The 18395-nt window shown below is 38.2% G+C and overlaps 1 protein-coding gene across 3 annotated transcripts in view; it reads left to right on the top strand.

The window, feature by feature from the left end:
• The window catches only part of MTDH (metadherin), a 55842-nt gene extending 39131 nt beyond the window's left edge, over positions 1-16711 (top strand). For all 3 annotated transcript variants that reach the window (XM_045805896.2, XM_045805894.2, XM_045805895.2), the window contains 5 exons: positions 2133-2257; positions 8054-8161; positions 10989-11129; positions 14190-14346; positions 14976-16711. In XM_045805896.2, the coding sequence (XP_045661852.2) occupies positions 2133-2257; positions 8054-8161; positions 10989-11129; positions 14190-14346; positions 14976-15046 (602 nt within the window). In that variant the 3' untranslated portion in view covers positions 15047-16711. The remainder of the gene's footprint in view (positions 1-2132; positions 2258-8053; positions 8162-10988; positions 11130-14189; positions 14347-14975) is intronic.
• The last annotated feature ends 1684 nt before the right edge of the window (positions 16712-18395 follow it).

The raw sequence follows: 18395 nt of genomic DNA, 5'->3' as shown, positions 1-18395 counted from the left end.
ATCTTAGTGAGAGATTTGGGGTTGTAAGAAATAAATTCTTAGCTGTGTGTGCCTGATAGCTTAGAAACTGGCTTTCTATTGTTAATGCCTCAGTGCTCCATGAACAGACACCTGCCATTCACTGCGCATGTACTGTATTGCTGTGCACTGCTTTAGATGTATCTAATCTTCTCGGCCATCCTGTAGAATTCATGTGTAACCCACTAAGATTATGAAATTTGACCCATGTCACAGTTATTAAGTGGTAGATCAATATTCAGATGTAGATCTGTTTGACTCTAAGGTCCATGCTCTTAACCCCTGTGTTAATTCTGTGTAATACTACCTCTGGATTCCTGCGCGTGGTAGTAAATTTAGGAAGGGACTTCCTTTATTGTAACATGCTTCACAGTTCTTATCACTTGTTCCATGTTTTTCCTTCACTAGACTATCAATTCTTATGTTTTCAGTCTCATTCCATCCTCTACTGTTTTAGTTCCTCTTCTCCCTTCCCATACCCCTGTGACAGAAAGTCTCACTCTGTACTTAAATGTCTCTTGTACTTCTCTATCTTCATCTCTGAATAGATAAGACCAGGAGCTCCATGGGTGGGGGGGGGAGTATATTGTACTCATTTTTTTTATGTCTAGTACCTACCTACCCAGCTCAAGTTCTAGTATACAGTAAGTGCTTAATAAGGTGAAATTCCTGGAATTCCACTATTAAGATATATCTGTTGTTACTGTATTATTTTCTTAAATCTCTTCCTCATATAAATTTGAGATCATGTTTTAAAGACGATTTTGTCTATTTTTTTTTCCTGTGAGCATTCTCCCAGATTATTATATTCTTCCAAAACATAGGTTTTAAAGCCTTCATGAGGTATCATAGTACCTCCCCTTTAAACAAAAATAATAGAGTTCACATGAAAAAATAAGAACAGCAAGGAAAATAAGAATCAGGCAGATTTGTCATTCGAGTTACTAAAATGTATTACAGAGTTCTATATGGCACCATCCCAGGAATATATCAGTGAAATAGGATAGAAATTCCAGAAACAGACTGAGGTGTTTGTGAAAGAACTCAGTAGTTAATAAAAGTAGCATTTGACATTAATGGGAAAAGATTGGGTTTTTCAGTAAAGCAGTGCAAGAATGACTTGTTCACCATTTAGAAATAGAGCTTAACCCCTATCATCTTAAACCACTGGAAATGAAACCTGGCTGTAAGTAGTCATTGCAGAAGTAGATGTGGAAGCATTTCTGAAATCCAGGGAGAGGAGAGAAGAATTGACTTTGAGAGCTACTTAACCAGGTTAAGCCAAAGATTGTTTTTCTCTTTTTAGAATAAGCAAGTGATAGCTTCCCAAAGGAGGTAAAATTCAGTGCCTTCTAGAGGGAAAGAAAGGAATCCAGAAGTCTGGAATAAAAATTTATTCTTGAGAATAGATGATAGAAACCCTGAAAGTGACTTGAATATTTTGGAATTATAAAAGTAGCATTGAGTAATCTGGAAAATGTAAGAAGGTACAGGTTAAGTATTCAAGAGGAGGTTACAGCCATTAAAAGTCATAAAGTAATTATTTCAAAAAAAAAATAGGAGGAAAGAAGACATTAAATATTTCTGTCATGACTTGAAGAATTTGAAGAACCTAATCTTGAAAAGCTCCTGAGGAGGGGAAGGGGTGTAGTGTAAAAGGACGGGTGCAGAGCATGATTTTGGCACTGCTGTTAAAGATTGACTAATTCTGTACTGTAGAAAATAAATCAAATACAAAAATGGAATGACCAAGGGGAAAAAAAAATGGACCAGACCCAGACCAAGTTAGACATAAACAGTACGAAGAGAGCAAAGTCAGGAGGTTGATCACAAAGGAATTAGGGAGAGTGGGATTAAATGGGTAATTCTTAAGTTTCCAAGAGTTTCTTAGACATTCTATTTAATTAACCATATGATGTGCCTAGCACAAGTGGGGCAAAGGTTTTTACCATCATTTTACTGGGTTTTCTTCTAGCTCTTAAAATGTGCTTGGGAGAAAGAAGGAAGAACAATAGTTTAAAGTTACAGTTTAGTACAACATAAGGAATTTTAGTTTTTGCATTTTAGTTTTTGGCAGAAATGATAGATACCTAATTCACACTGTTAAATTTTAGATGGTCTGTCTTCTGCTGATCCCAGCTCTGATTGGAATGCACCAGCAGAAGAGTGGGGAAATTGGGTAGATGAAGAAAGAGCTTCACTTCTAAAGTCCCAGGAACCAATTCCTGATGATCAAAAAGTGAGTAAAGGCATTGGCGGGTATGTCTTATTTCTCTGTGCACCCAACTATATTACAATTATTAGGGGTTACATTCTGTATTATAAATACACCCAGTGGTAGAATTGCTTCTGAGCCATTCTGATTATATTTGCTTCAATCCTTATGCCTGCATGCCTTCTCTGTATCACTGTTTTTTCTTTCCACAAATTATTGAGGATTCTGATATGTGGAAAGCATTGATAAGAAAACACAGTTCCTTTCCTCTTACCAGAATTAATAATAGTTGATATTATAATACATCAACTCTTAGTGCGTTTAGAGGAGAATAGATTGGTTGCCAATGAAAGATTTAGGAAGGCTTCATAGCAACAGACAAGACTGAAAACACCATGAAAAAACCATCAAGGCAGGTAATAATTTAGTGGAGCGGTAAATAGTATACATGTGTGGGATCTGTTGATGAAAGGTATGTTCCTTCTAGGCTATGTTCCTTCAAGAAAGGGACAGTGAAGTTTTTTATTTTTTTGCTCTAGCAACATGCTTGGCATTCAGTAGATAAATGAAAGGAATGATACATACCTTGCCATGTTTTTGTGAAATTCTGGAAGTGATAACCCGTCGACAGCTTTTAAACTGGGGATAACCTAATCATCCACAGGGTTAGGAAAATTAGGCTGGATACAGCGGAAAGACAAGCTTGGGAAGCTATTTTGTACTATTTTGGGGTAAGTGTTAAAGAGGCAATTACATGAATCGGATAGGAGATAATGAACTAAATTGGTAGCTTTGAAAAATAAATGGAAGTGGTGTTTACCAGAGAGAGAAAGCTGCTGATCACACTGCGATTGGTTGGCTGTGGGGATAAGGGTGAAAAGTCAAAGAGGCTCTGCAAATAATAGGGTCGTTAGTGTTGAGCAAATATTAATTGAACAGCTGCCATGAGTCAGGTATTGGTTAGTGGAGAAAAGATAAATGAGACAGTTATTGCCTTCAACGAGCCTACAGTCTGGTTAGGGAGGAGAGGAAGGAGACCAGCACATCCACAGATAAAGTCACGTTACAGTATGTGTTGTGTATTAGGGAAGCACTTGGGAGTCTTAGCAAAAGCATCCTAGAGGTAAAAGCAGAATGTGAAACAAAGAGTGGTCAGAAATTAAACTAGAGAGGAAGGCAGGGACCAGATGCTAGAAGTTCTTGAATGTCATATTTAAAACTATGGATTTTATCCTGTAAGTAATGGAAGGATTTTAAGCTGAAGTGTGTTTTTCTACATGGGTTACACTGGCAGCCCGTGTAGAAAAAGGAGTGGAGGTGTATGTGATAAGAGGCAGGAAGAGCATTTTAGAGGTTGTGGAGTAGTCCAGGACAGTAGTGGTAGGAGTGGTACACGGGCGGCGCCTGGGTGGCTCAGTCGGTTAAGCGTCTGCCTGCAGCTTGGGTCACGATCCCGGGGTCCTTGGATCGAGCCCCCTCTGGGGCTCCCTGCTCTGCGGGGAGCCTGCTTCTCCCTCTCTTCCCCACTCGTGCTCTCTCTTGCTGTCTCTCTCTCTCAAATAAATAAAATAAAATAAAAATAGTGGTACATGGAATACAGAACAGACTTGAAAAATACATTGAAATAAAATCCATAGAACGTATGATTAGAATTGAATGGAGGAAGAGTCATCAGAATGACTTCCAGGATTGTAGCTTGTGTAACTGGGAGGGTGGAAGTCGTGCTCCCAACAGAGAAAATAGAGGAGCAAAGGCTTGTTAATTGAGGGAAGGGTGGTTGGTTCCATTGGGGTAGGTTAAATGCAGAGCGTTTTGTTGGAATGCCTCAGAGAAGTTGGTTTTGTGCCAGGTTAAAGCTTCGGGAAAAGATCTGTTTGGAGGTTGTTAGTATATGGTTGTTAAACACTTTGAGAATAGGTGAAATATCTAGGAAAGATCTGTAGACTTGAAAAGAGCAGTGGAATGAACATAGGAATCTGGGAAACTCCCAACTTCTAAGGAGAAAAAAGCCTATGAAAGAGACTGAGGGAAGAGAGTTCTGGGTCACGGAGGCTGAGATATTTGCTGTCTGGTAATTAAGAGCAGTTTCATTAGAAATCTTGGACTAATAACCATATTGCAGTAAGTTGAGTAAATGGTTAGAAGAGTGATGACAATTAAAAGATTTTTCTAAAGTAAGTTTGGATAGAAATGGAGGAGAGGTAGTGGATGACAGCACACTGTACTATCAGGAAGGGTTTTGGGGGGGTTGTTTGTGTTTTGGTGATAGGAGAGATTTTAGTGCAGGGTCGGTAAACTTTTTATTAAAGCTCCATATAGTAGTGCAAAAGCAGCCGTCGACAATATGGAAATGAACTAAACTGGCATCGGGCCAGATTTGTAGTTTGTCAGCCCCTGTTTTAACGTATCTGTAGACACAAAGGAAAAGGATCTAGCATAAAGTAAGAGCTAAACATAATTGAGGGGCGCCTGGGTGGCACAGTCGTTAAGTGTCTGCCTTTGGTTCAGGGCGTGATCCCAGCGTTCTGGGATCGAGCCCCACATCAGGCTCCTCCACTGGGACCCTGCTTCTTCCTCTCCCACTCCCCCTGCTTGTGTTCCCTCTCTCGCTGGCTGTCTCTATCTCTGTCAAATAAATAAAATCTTTAAAAAATAAACATAATTGAGAGATTTGGCTAGTAGAGTAAGAACTGGGCAGTAGAAGTGGGGGAACCTTAGGCATGAGTGGACTATGGGTTGGCCTTTAATATAATAGGATGGTAGTACCTCTGATCTTGAGAGACCCTCAGAGAAAGGAAGAGGTAGTAAGGGGATTTATTATTAAGGGTGTAAATAAATGAAGAGGGGGACAGTTGATAGGTAATAATGAAGGTTGAGGGGGTTAGGGAGAGAGAGGGATGAATGGGCAGAGCATGGAGGGTTTTTAGAGCAGTAAAACTACTCTGTATAGACACGATAACGGTGAATGCATGTCATTATACATTTTTTCCAAAGCTGTAGAATGTACAACACCAAGAATAAGCCCTGAGGTAAACTCTAGGACCTTTGAGTGATAATCTTGTGTCAGTATAGGCTCATCAGTTCTAACAAATATACCACTGTGGGGAGGGATAGTGATAGTGGGAGAGGCTGTGCATGTGTGGGGCAGGGGGAATATGGAAATCTCTGCCTTCTGCTCAGTTTTGCTGTGAACCTAAAATTCCTCTAAAAAATTAAGTGTGTTAGGAAAGAATAGCTTCCTGGTACAGTACCTTAACACACAGTAATCATTCTGATATTTGTTGGACGTTTAATGAATGTGCAACCAAAACTCTGTTTCTCTAACTGAAACTTGCCTGTGCCCGATCATCAGAATTACACGGTAGAATCACTGAATGGAGTAAAGACTGTCACATATCAGAGCAGTTCCTTTTCTGAGTATATTCAGAGATTGTCTTTCATTTTTCTTAACAAAAATGGGGCACCATCTAAATGCCCATCAGTTGAGGAATGGAGAAATAAATTATGGGATGGCTTTGTACAATCACATATTAGATGTTAAAAATCAATGAAATAAGTTACATTAATATCAACATGAATAGAATCTCAAAAACATGTTGAATGGTAAAGGGCAGGGCTACAAAAAGATAACAGTATGATACCATTTATATAAATTTTGTATGTGTGAACACACCAAAATTTATAAAAAGAAACTTGATTGGATGGACACAAAAGAAGTTCATGGTAATGGTTTACCTCTAGGGGAGGTGGTGTGGAAGTGGGATTGGGAAGGGGTGTAAAGGAATTTTAAGTTTATCAGTAATGTCTTTTAATAATCTAAAATAAATGTGTCCAAATGTCAGTTCTTTTGTGTGAGTTAAAAGATGGTATGGAGTTGATTTCAGCCTTTTTCTCCATGAACAAAAATAGTGTTTTGCCATGAGGAACTGCATTTCTCTTATGGTTGAATGATAATTGGCTGAGAAGCAGACTGACTAGAGTCCTTGTGACCTGAATATTCCTTATAGGATGCATTTTTTCACGTGGTATTTTAGTCACTATGAGCTTATGGTGAAAATTTCTGTGGAAGTTTCTCCACAACTGGCAACCAACTTGTACTGAACGTCTCTTAGCTAAGTTTGTGTAGGACTTTGTTTTTCCATCTGCTAGCGATTTCTGTGAACTGTTTGGTGGTTCATGAGACCTCCAAATCATCCTGACTACGCTGCTGAGCAGAGAAATAGTAGTTACCCCATCCTCTCCTCCGATAAGGATAGGCTAGGAATCTTGGCTGTCATCTGTGCAGAAGAAACAAAAAGCACTTTTTCATAGAAAAGTCAACTATATGGTATGTGTGAAGGGATATCATGAAGACTAATTTAACAGTTCTCATTCACTGTTTTTGTCATGCAGAATGTTCTTTTCAATGACATTCCGACTCAAATTCAATTTTTTAAATTAAGCCTTTTATTTTGAGGTAACTCTAGAGTAACAGGCACTTGTGAGAAATGATACAGAGAAATTTTCCCTGTACTCTTTACTGAGTGTCCCCCGGTGGTAACATCTTGAAAAACTTTAGTGCAGTGTCACTACTAGGGTATTGACGTTAATGCAGTCAAGATACAGAAAACATTCCCATCCTGCAAGAGCCCCTCATGTTGCCCTTATTTATAGCCACCCTTTCTTCCCTCCTGTCACCGCCCCCCCCCCCATAACGCCTGACAACCAGTGATCTGTTTCCATCTCTATAATTTTATCATTTCAGGAATGTTCTATGAATAGAACAATATAGCATGTAACCTTTTCATACTGTTACTTTTTCACGCCGCATAATTCTCTAGACACTCATCTAGACTGTTGTGTGCGGCATTAGTTGGTTCCTTTTACTTCTGCGTAGTCATGGTGTGGATATGCCTCCGGCTGTGTAACCGTTCTGTTAAAGGACATCAGGATTGTTTTTAGCTTGGGGCTATTGTGAGTAAAGCTGCTGTATACATTTGTGTACAGGTTTGTGTGTGAACATAAATGTTCATTTTGGGGGATAAATGCCTACGAGTACAATCTCTGGGTTGTATAATAGTTGCATATTTAGTATATTAAGAAACTGCCAAACTCTTTTCCAGAGTGGCTGTATCACTTCACATTCCCGCTCATGGTGAATGAGTGATCGTGTTTCTCTAAATCCTTGCTAGCACTTGCTTGTCCCTGTTGTTTATTTTAGCCTTCGATAGGTGTTTAGTGAGCTCATGATGATTTTCCTTCGCATTTCTCTAATGACTGACGATGTCAAACATCTTTCCATGTGCTGCTTTGCCATCTGTCTGTCCTCTTCCGTGAAATGTCTGTTCATATCTTTTACACAGTTTCTAATTGGATTGTTTGTTTACTATTAAATTTTTGAGTGTTCTTTATATAGGTAGTCTTAGATATAAGTCCTTTGTTGGATATATGGTTTGCAAATATTTTCTCCCACTCCTGTCATTGTCTTAACAGGGTAAAACTCAGTTTTATTGCAAATGGTTCTGCACTAAAACTCTGAAATAAAACAGTTACCTATCCAATGGGTTTTTAAAAATCAGGGTTCTCACAGCTCTCTATTGTGCATGAAAGATGTAAAAAAAAAAAAAAAGTAGTCTATCATAGACAGGAGAATGAAGTTCCATGTACTTTGGTTCTTTTAAATATGTAATTTTAGACCCGTTTTATTACTCATTACTAATTCTTACTTAGTAGTGTTTAGGAGATAAAGACTGAGCCTAATGAATGAAATTATTCCATAATTTTTGAATAATGAAAACTTAACCAATTCGTTCACTTTAATACTTTTGCTTTTAACATTAGGTTTCAGATGATGATAAAGAAAAGGGAGAGGGAGCTCTTCCAACTGGGAAATCTAAAAAGAAAAAAAAGAAAAAGAAGAAGCAAGGTGAAGATAACTCTCCTGCACAGGTGGAGTATCAAAACAATAGGCGTCGTTCGTTAAGCACCCGCTGCTCAAATGTGAGAAGATGACACGCAGATACTAAGAATGTGTAGAAATAAAAGACACAACAGTAGATAGGTTTATTTGCAAAGCATTCGAAAAGTCACAGAATGTTTTAAACATCTTTTGTATATCCTACTTGTAATAATAACTGTATTGCTCTAAAAAAATCATACCAAAGGTGTAAACCCAGAAGTAATAAATTAAATGAGATGCATTTTGGTTTATATTAAGGTGAAATAGAAAAGGAGGTACAGTATTTCACACATGCAGAAATGCCTTTTGAATAACTGGAATTTAGCAAGTTAGAATTTTAGCTCAGAACAACCATGTGGGTCATAAGTAGAGCGTCACTCACTCTTGAGTTTGCTCTCTGTCTCACTTAGTGCCTTCTTAGTATCTTCATCTGTTTATCTGGCTTCTGGCAGAAACTTTCTACTTACGTCACTCTCCATTTTCCTTCTTTTTTCATTGGTCTCTCCTATTGGGAAAATTTTAGATTACAATATAGATGAAAAGCTATTTTAATTGCAAACATACTAGATTACTAGAAGTATGCACGGGTTTCTCTTTGAAAGCATTATCACCATTACATTATAAATTACGAAAATCTTATTCCTTACCTACAACCATGTGGCTAGTTGTTTTTATTCCTCTCAATGTAGGAGATAGCCAGAGTTTCTAGAGGATAACCTACGTAGTAATTTCCTATTTATTGTTCTCTTTGGGAGAAGTTGCCGCATATGGCTTTTTAAGGAAATATGTGCTGCGTTCGTTTTTTGTTGAGGGAAGCACGACCCATCATAAATGACGAATCCATTTTCAATACTAGTCTCTTCTCACTGTAAGAGTTGGGTGTTAAGGTTAATGTAACTGAGATCAATGGATATAAAAATCTAAAACCAGGTAATAGAGGGGCTTCTCTTGTTAGCTGAGCTAGCTGATGAGAACTGTTATGGACAGCTGTCTTTTGTTGGTAATACTGTCTGAACTCTGTTTAGCCAGACTTCCTGGACTTAACAGCCTTTACTAAGACTACTTTTCTGGTTGTGGATTAGGTGGATTCCTTTTAAAAGAAATGTTGTGGGATAGGTGTAATCTGTAAATTTCAGTTTACTGGCAAAGGTCATTAACTTGTGAAAGTTCTTTTGGTATTCTGATACTCCTTTAAAAATGTTTGATGTGTTTTTAAAAATAACAGTATGGGGCGGCTGGGTGGCACAGTTGGTTAAGCATCTGACTCTTGGTTTTGGCTCCTTTTGTGATCTCAGGCTGTGAGATCAAGCCCCTCATAGGGCTCTGTGCTCATCGCTGAGTCTGCTTGGGACTCTCTGTCCCTCTGCACCCCCCTCTCTAAAATCAGTAAATTTTTTAAATAAATAAATAACAGTAAGTATACAGTCTTTGGAGTCAGATCTGTATTCAAATTTCAGTTTAGCTGTTTACTACTTGTTTTTGCTTGTTTTTCTTTGCACAAGTGACTTAACTGCACAGATTGCTTTGAGAATTAAATGAGACATCCATGAAATTCTGTGTCAGGTTTATAAAACATAGTATCCTATCCATAATACATTTGGGTATTTGTTCTTTTTAGTTGTGGGTATGTGGTTGGTGGGCGTCTTTACTGTGCGAGTACAGCTTAGGATAAAACTAACTGATGTCTTCACGTTAATTTGGTACAGATCACAAATCTTTAAATATACTTCCAAAGCTACTCATTCAACTTAAATTCACAACAAAATTTGTATTACTGTCTAAACCCACTACCATCCTTAACAAGTTTTATAAAATACCAGTATTGGCAGAAAACTTTCAACATCATCCTAGACAGTTGTTTATGTATACGTGTTGGCTAAACAGTACAATTAGCAATGATGGTCCTATTTAATATATTCTAGTTCATATTTATTTCACATATATAAGCATGTAATGTGCTTTAGAATTGCTTTGTTGAAACCTGTTTTTAAAGTCTGAAGGACTTAGGGCGCCTGGGTGGCTCAGTCGTTAAGCGGCTGCCCTGGGCTCAGGTCATGATCTCCGCTCAGCTGGGAGCCTGCTTCTCCCTCGCCCTCTGCTGCTCCCCCTGCCTGTGCGCTCACACACTCTCTCTCTCTCTCTCTCTCTCTCTGTTAAATAAATAAATAAAATCTTTTAAAAAAAATAAAGTCTGAAGGCCTAAGAATGGAAATGTTAAAGCTTGGATAGGACTTTAGAAATTATCTAGGCACATTTTATTTTATACTTGAGGGAAGAAACTAAAGTTCAAGGAAATGAAATGATTTGTCCTTGACACTACACAGCGAGGCTACAGCAGACCAAAACTGAAATGTACTTTCTGCTGTCAGCCTCATTTATCTACGGAATGTACTTTTGTACAAATATTTTGTTCCTTGAAGAAGTCATTAAGTGAAATGTTATTTCTAAAGTCTCAGTTCGAGTATCACCTAATTTACTGTGTACTTTGTTTAAAAGAAAAAATTCTAGTTTATTTTGTTTGGGTTGGTTTAGTAAATTGAGTGGTTTGCATTTGGGGATGGGGGTGTATTGGTTTTTAATTCCCAATTGATTGAAGTCCCTGGGGAGAGCAGGGATGATGACTGCTGTTCGAGATGTACCTGTTATTTTAAATCTTTGAATGACTGTTTTTATATGTTCCGTTAGGCTGTTTGGACAGTTACTGAAGTGAAATTATTTTCTTGGAATATCTGTTGAACATTAATACTACAAACCAAATAGATTTTTAATTAGTAAAAAAGTGATTTATATCATCTAATAGGATACTTTTGTCTGTAGGACACAGAAGAATTAGAAAAAGAGATTAGAGAAGAGCTTCCAGTGAATACCTCTAAAGTCCGTCCAAAACAGGAAAAAGCTTTTTCTTTGAAGACCATAAGCACTAGTGATCCAGCTGAAGCACTCATCAAAAATAGCCAGGTCAGTTTTTGATATTTAAGGAATAAAATTTTGATGACTTGAGAATTATCAAAGCACTAAGTGCTAAGCATTGCTAATCACTAATTTAAAGTGCTGAGCATTTTAAATGCACTCATTTAGCCCTCATGATGATGAGGTTGTGGGATACAGGTGAGGTTCAGTGGGGTGGAGTCTGGAGCCAACGACCAAGAAAGAATTCTTGAGTGTCTTTGGTGCAAAATTGGTGGTTTATTAAAGCACGGGGACAGGACCCGTGGGCAGAAAGAGCTGCTGCACCAGGCTTGTGAGGGGTGGGTGATTATATACCATGGGGTTGGGATACTGGAGACGTTGCCGTTGTCAAGTTAAGGCTGTTGACCCCTCTAGAAGGTGTTAATAGTAAGATAGTTGGGAGATCCTGGGAGAATGTTACTTTCCTCCTATCACATGTCCTTATCAATGGGCTGCAGGTTTAAAAGAAATTCCATTTTATTTACATTTCCTTCTGCCTCTGCCTCCCTCAGTTTTATGGAGGGGGTGGTAATGTTAGGGCTCCAGGAAACTGAATTATGGGTCTCTGGAAGTTAGGCTGTTGATAAGAAAGCTTCTTCCTTGTAAGTCACTAGGACATGTGTAAACTGAGGGAGACTCGGGTCTTGCAGAATTGTGATCTCTGTTAGTTAACCATTTGTTTTTGTTTTCCTTAGCTTTTGGGCAGCCAGGAGTGCCTGGGGAATGTCACGTACATCCCAGTGCGGGGGGGGGGGGGGGGTTGCAGGGTGTCAGCCTCTGCCCCGTCCTCCGCTTGCCCTCTGTTCTCTCATCAATAACAACCCCGTAAGAAGGGTAAGATCTATTATATAAATGAGGTTGGAGAACTTCAATAACTTGTCCCAGGCTGTGTAATTCTCAGTGGTGAAACCAGAACCACTAGACTATATTTTCTCCTATTTAATATCTAAACATGCACGGGCTAGGTGGCTTAAAGAAAATGTAACTGGCTGCATTTTCCTAAAAGAATGCACATACCATAGAATATGACTGTGGTCCAGCCTCTCAAAATGTAACATTTGTTTAAAATTTGGTCAGAGGTTCTTGAAATACGTGCCATTGGTAGAAAATTTTGACGTGTCAGAAAGGACCATTTCACAAAAGGCCTAGGCCAGTGACACATAGTTTTTTAAAATCTAATTTATAAAACGGTAAATTCTATAGAAATCTGAAATCCTACTAGCGTTGCATGGTTCATTTATATGTTCATTCAAAAAAATTTATTGAGAACCCACTACTTGCCACACACTATTTGAGGTTTTAAGGATATAGCCGAGAACAAAGCAAATCAAAAAACTCTGCCTTTGTGGAGCGTACATATTTAAAGAAACAGCTTCAGACAGGAACCTGAGTTACAGGGGTGCCTGGCTGGCTCGGTAGGTAAAGCATATGACTCTTTTTTTTTTTTTTTTAAAGATTTTATTTATTTATTCAACAGAGATAGAGACAGCCAGCGAGAGAGGGAACACAAGCAGGGGGAGTGGGAGAGGAAGAAGCAGGCTCATAGCGGAGGAGCCTGATGTGGGGCTCGATCCCATAACGCCGGGATCACGCCCTAAGCTGAAGGCAGACGCTTAACCGCCGCGCCACCCAGGCGCCCCAAGCAAAAGACTCTTGATCTCAGGGTTGTGAGTTCAAGCCCCACGGTGGGTGTAGAGATTACTTAAAAATAAAATCTTTAAAAAAAAAAAAGAACAAACGAACGAACCTGAGATACAGCTAAAAGAAGTAATTGGTAATAGTCTTGTGCTAAAATAAAATCTTAACCGTACTTCCTATTTGGATTAGATGTTTTTAATTCCCTAAGACAGAATTCCCTTTGAGATGTAACGATGTGATCTCAGTACATGCATAGGTTTAATAGCAGGATGGCAAACAGTCATTTGACATTTTGATATTTTACTTATTAGTAAGTCATTTTCAGAAGCCATTTTGTAAAGACTATTTGAGACCTTCTGTAATTTAGCATAGATTAAGTGAGAGAATACAGGGGAGAATACTAGAAATAAATACTAAAACTTTTGGGTATTAAATGAATATAGAGAACACTAAGAAAGCTGAACCAAGCAAGACAAATGCAGCTTCGGATACCTGAAATAGAAGGAAGGAATCCTGGTAATTACCTGCCACGCACGCAGCTTCCTCCTCTTGTTTCCTTTTCCATTGAGCTTTCTTACGTGCACAGAGCCTGGAGGAGCCAGGGGCAAGAGAAACATCACTTAGCCTTGTTTCCATATTCAATTGTGATGATAAGTAAGGCTAAGGATGAATTGATCTCCTCACAGCCTCAGGGCACTCCAAATACTGGGGTTTCCATCCTTACCTCTCTTGACCATGCAGTAACAGTTAGGCCTCTTAGAGGCCTTTCCGCTTCCAGGCTGGAGAGGAGAGGCAAGGTGTAAGAGTCTAGGCCTTCAGCATTATGATTTCACTGTGATAAAACTCTGAAAATTTGGACCTGAGTTCTGTTTCCTTTAATGGATAGGACTAGTAGCCGTAGTTTGCTTTTGTCTGAGGCCCTCATTTTCTGTGGGTAGGAAACAGAAGTGATTGCCACCCTGTTTGACTTAGCCTTACCTCTCCAGAAGCAGAGAAGGGCATATCACCTACTGGTAGTTGAGAAATTAGCTTTTTTCTTTTTGTCTTTCACATGAAAAAGTTGTGAGCAACTAAGAGTTGGTAAGAAGTGGACAGAACACCAAATCACTAAAACGTGTAAAATCGTTCTATTTGTAATGAAAAAGAAAAATGTAAAGGTTCATGAAAATGGAATTATTCCCTCCTATTTGAGACTCAGAAAATATCTTGCACTTTTATACTTAATCCATTTTTATCTCAACCTGTATTGACGGATAGGTAAAGAGTTATTTGATTTTGCCACTAGAGGGCAGGCACGAGTTGTAGTGCTTCTGCTGGTAATTTGGAAACCGACTATTTCCTTGTTCCTAAGCAGCCTCTTGGTATTACTGTGATATTTAATTTTATTTGATACTTTTTACAAAAAAACTTAAGATAATTTTGTCCAAATAGCCTATCAAGACTCTTCCACCTGCTATTTCTACCGAGCCATCTGTTATTTTATCAAAAAGTGATTCTGACAAGAGCTCTTCCCAAGTGCCACCGATGCTACCAGAGACAGATAAATCCAAGTCAAATACTAAGCAAAATAGTGTGCCTCCTTCACAGAGTAAGTAATTCTCATTTTTTGTTCTTTTGTATGTTCTTGTACTGTTTTATGTTAGTATCTTAGAAATCTGAAATATTCTGATCTTCTAAGATCGTCCTTCCTTGGCAAAGTCTACATTCCTTGGAACCTTGTGGACCTCAGCTGTGAGAGCCAAGGGACTGAAGTCACTCCAAGCAAGAGGGGGTGGCCAGGGACATAGACGGTGGAGGAGTTGATACCTGCCCTTGTTCATCTGGTCCCTCCCTTTTTCTGTGCACATGTTTTTGGGACCGTGAATTGTTCTGTGCCTTTTTTCCCTCCTTTTCTCCCTTCAGTACCTTCAGTGTCCATTTTGCCCATTTTCACTTTCATTACTTAGATTGAGCTACATTAAATGATGGGTTTTCTAGATCAAAAACAGTGAAATACCTTCCATGTGATGAAACAACAGAATACTACATTGGGATTCAAAGGAAAAAGGATGACAGCCATAGAATAACCTATAAAACATGTCACTGGAACTTGAAAACTTAAACATATAGGTTGAAACATTATGTGGATTTCAAAGCATGTTTTCATTGATGCTCCTTTTATATTTTTGAGATATAACAGTATTTACTCCTAAATTTTTTTTTCTTTTTTCCCTTTAGCCAAGTCTGAAACTAGCTGGGAATCTCCCAAACAAATAAAAAAGAAGAAAAAAGCCAGACGGGAAACGTGAATATATTTTTCCTGAATTGGACATGTGTTTGCAAACACTGTCTGGAAGATTATGCTGTTTATGCAATAATTTGTGAACATGTACAGAGTTTTATATAAATTTAAACCAATTTTTAAAACAAAACTGTGAACACAACCACCGTAAAAATGGAATCAAAGGAAAGTTAATTTATGAAATTCAGAGGTCAGCAGAATATACTCCAGTGCTGGAAGACACTTGGGGAAAGTCTTCTCAGTTGAACAAGAACGATCTTAATTTAAAAATATTATCCTGGTTTTACAGCAGTGCCCTGTTTACAACAGCTTGTGCCCTGTCTCATCTGCAGCTGAGGAATAAAGGATTCTGATTAGAGAGGGCTGCCTGTGGACGCGTAGGCAGCGTCTGCGATCTTATGCACGGAACTTAAACCATTTGAATCTGTTTTATGCTTAAATCAAAGTGCTTTGATCAAATGCATAATCTGCCATATCTTTACATATATGTTGGTAGCAATTTGTATTAAAGGAATCACAAGTGCAAATAAAAGGTCATTTATCATTTGTTAACTAAACTCATGGTTTAGTTTACAATTTTTAAAAAGTTCTTAATTAAAACATTGAACATGCAGTTGATGCTTGTATGGCTTATGAAGTTATTTTTGATAGTCTTACATTACTTGAATTGTTCAAAGTTCAGTATATTTTAAATTAAGAAAGGTAAACTATATGTATTTGTTTTATACTTTTAAGGTTCCGACTCAAAAATAATGCTCTTGTTTAGAATTTGAAAACTTTCAGGCAAAGTCCAACTTAACATTTTTCCCTTTCCCTAGCAGTTTTTTTCCAACGTCAACTCTTCTCTTCATTGCTGATACTTCTTCGACTTTAAAAATGAAATCTTTCACAGATTAGTTATACAGACAGAACTTTGAGTATATGATGGAGAATGAAAAACTAGAGTCAGACAGCTTTAATTGACATTGTCAAGACCTCCAGTTATCAGGAATACATTTTTTTACTGCCTTAACCTATAGTGCGTAGAATATGCATCAATTTCTTGAGGGGGATTCGTGTTTTTATAAGAATTTTCATGTAATTATTGCAATCGTGGTCAAATACGGAACGTTTTCTGCTTGAAACTATTGATTAAATGACGTGTGAGATGTTTCACCATTTTCAGGCACTGTGTAATTCTATTGTAATAAACTGGCAGGTATCTTTGTAACTATAAATAGTGCATGCTCAGCCATGTACACTGTAAATAGCCTTTACCAAACGTGTTTGACAAGGACCATAATTAACATCACTTAGTGAATTGTGATAAAGAAAAAAAAGCCATGATTTATTTGATGTGATTGGCTTGTTTCTACGTGGCGCCAAGAATGAAACTGTTTAACAGCTGTAACCAATGGTACTGATCTGTCCATCCAATCTTGTCTTTATTAGATCTGATTGTGGTTTGATAGTATTGCGTTGTCACACTAGGAAAGCTAAGGAAACACAATGGTTTTAGTAACTGCTGAAGACTGGCCTTATTAATGGACAGCTTTCCTCACAAGCGATGATTAACTTTTATCAGGTGTTACCATCTGTTTCAGGAACACGGCAGTATGTTTACATGTCAGAAGTCTTGTTTCATTCTATGAGGTTTCTAAATTGATTTGTTTAAATAAATTCAGCAAATGGATAGCAGTGTTTTTATTTGCTTCAATATTGGGGTAAATAAGCTCAACTGCCAGGAATTCATTTCTTCAAATGACTTTATTCTGTGAGCTTTACGTAGATGTTTCCTGAGTAGAGCTAAGGATTCCTGAAGTTGCCAGCACTTTGTAAAGGTGTCACAGGAGAATTTGAGAAGGAACCTGTATAATTTTAGAATGTGCCAAAAGATCTATGCTCAGAAAATTCAATTGAACTCTCTCAACTCTACCTCACCATTTCTTCATCTTAGAATTTTGTTGGCTGTGTCAAATGTTGGACTTGATTTTTCCAGCTTAGTAGCTCCCAGACAGCCACCTACAGTGGGTGTTACAGACGCTGTCTTTTGAGGAGAGATCTAGTGTGGAGATGGAGAAGTGCTTGCTAAACGGGTGGATCCGGTGTGGAAATGCCTCTGTCTCCTCTCCAGCCCAAGAAGGACATGGATTTTATGTTTTAAGAGATGGCAGCTATGAGTGATAAAATTAATAAGTTTATTTTCTTTCACACGCATGAGATGAAAACTCTTGCGCAATTAAAGTATCATTGTTCATTGCTCTTTACCTGTTCCAGAAGATCTTTAGTGGCATTAAATCAGTTTCTGGAAGCTGAACACAGGAACTGTTCTCCATCATCAACCTCAGAAGGCACTAAAATGAAGGTAGCTATTCAGGGAGGAGGGGAAAGAGGAGCCTATTGTCCTTTGGAGGCTTGCATTTAGATGCTCCCATCAGTAGGGAGATAACTGGTCCCTTTAGGCTTCATCAGGCCTGAACGGGAACCTTATTCTAATTAGCAAACGAGGCCCCCAGAGAACCTACTTAGAAATCTCCCAAATCCTGACTTGTCCCCGCATACTTACTGAAAATCCTTCCCTACTCTGGAGCGGGGCTTAGGATCTCCCCAGACTGGAATCCTACCTATCTGTACCCCAGATTGAGCAAAACAATAGTTGAGAGAGTCCAAAAAAAAAGTGTTGAAATAAAATGTCATTAATGTAATTTACCATGTTTTGTTTACTTTGTGCATGCATTTTGGGGGTGGGGGGAGCAGTGGAAATAATTTATCCAAATCTAATGCTATTATTTCACAGACTAATCCGGTTTGTATTTGGGTTAAAGATAATTGAAGGGCAATATTTAACTTCAGAGTTTAATTTTTCTTAATTAAAAACAGTCCTCTATTAATGTAGTGTGAAATATCTTTCAAAATTGAGAATTTAGGTTTAAGACGTCTAAGAGATGTCTTAAAACTTTTCTGTAAACTCATTGCACAAACTGGAATTACTTCCCAAAAGACTTAGGGAATGCAAATAATGTTATTTGTAAAATGCATTGAGTATTGTAAATAAAACAAACCATTTTTGTTTTGTTTAAATTGCTCGTTACAGTTCTCTTATGGGAAGGGACTTCAGTCATTTTGCATCTTAAGCTGGTCTAAAGGCAATTAGTTTTTTATGTTCTTGATGCTTCTTTAGAAAACCATAGATGTACTTGCAGGCTTTACCAGTGGGAAGTCAGATATTTGGAGCTCAGCGCCTCGTAAAATAGCCGTGTGTGACGCCCGATGTTCTCCATGGGAACCCGCTTCCATCTGACGTCATCTTAGTAGACGGAACCGTCACCAGGTGCAGTGTCTAACTTGCATCAACTTTTTAGGTTAAGGAAATGAGA

The sequence above is a fragment of the Ursus americanus genome, chromosome 9, assembly GCF_024610735.1.
Source record: "Ursus americanus isolate L20-20 chromosome 9, mUrsAme1.1.p, whole genome shotgun sequence".
NCBI classification, from domain to species: Eukaryota; Metazoa; Chordata; class Mammalia; order Carnivora; family Ursidae; genus Ursus; species Ursus americanus.
This window is presented reverse-complemented; position numbering and strand designations above follow the sequence as displayed.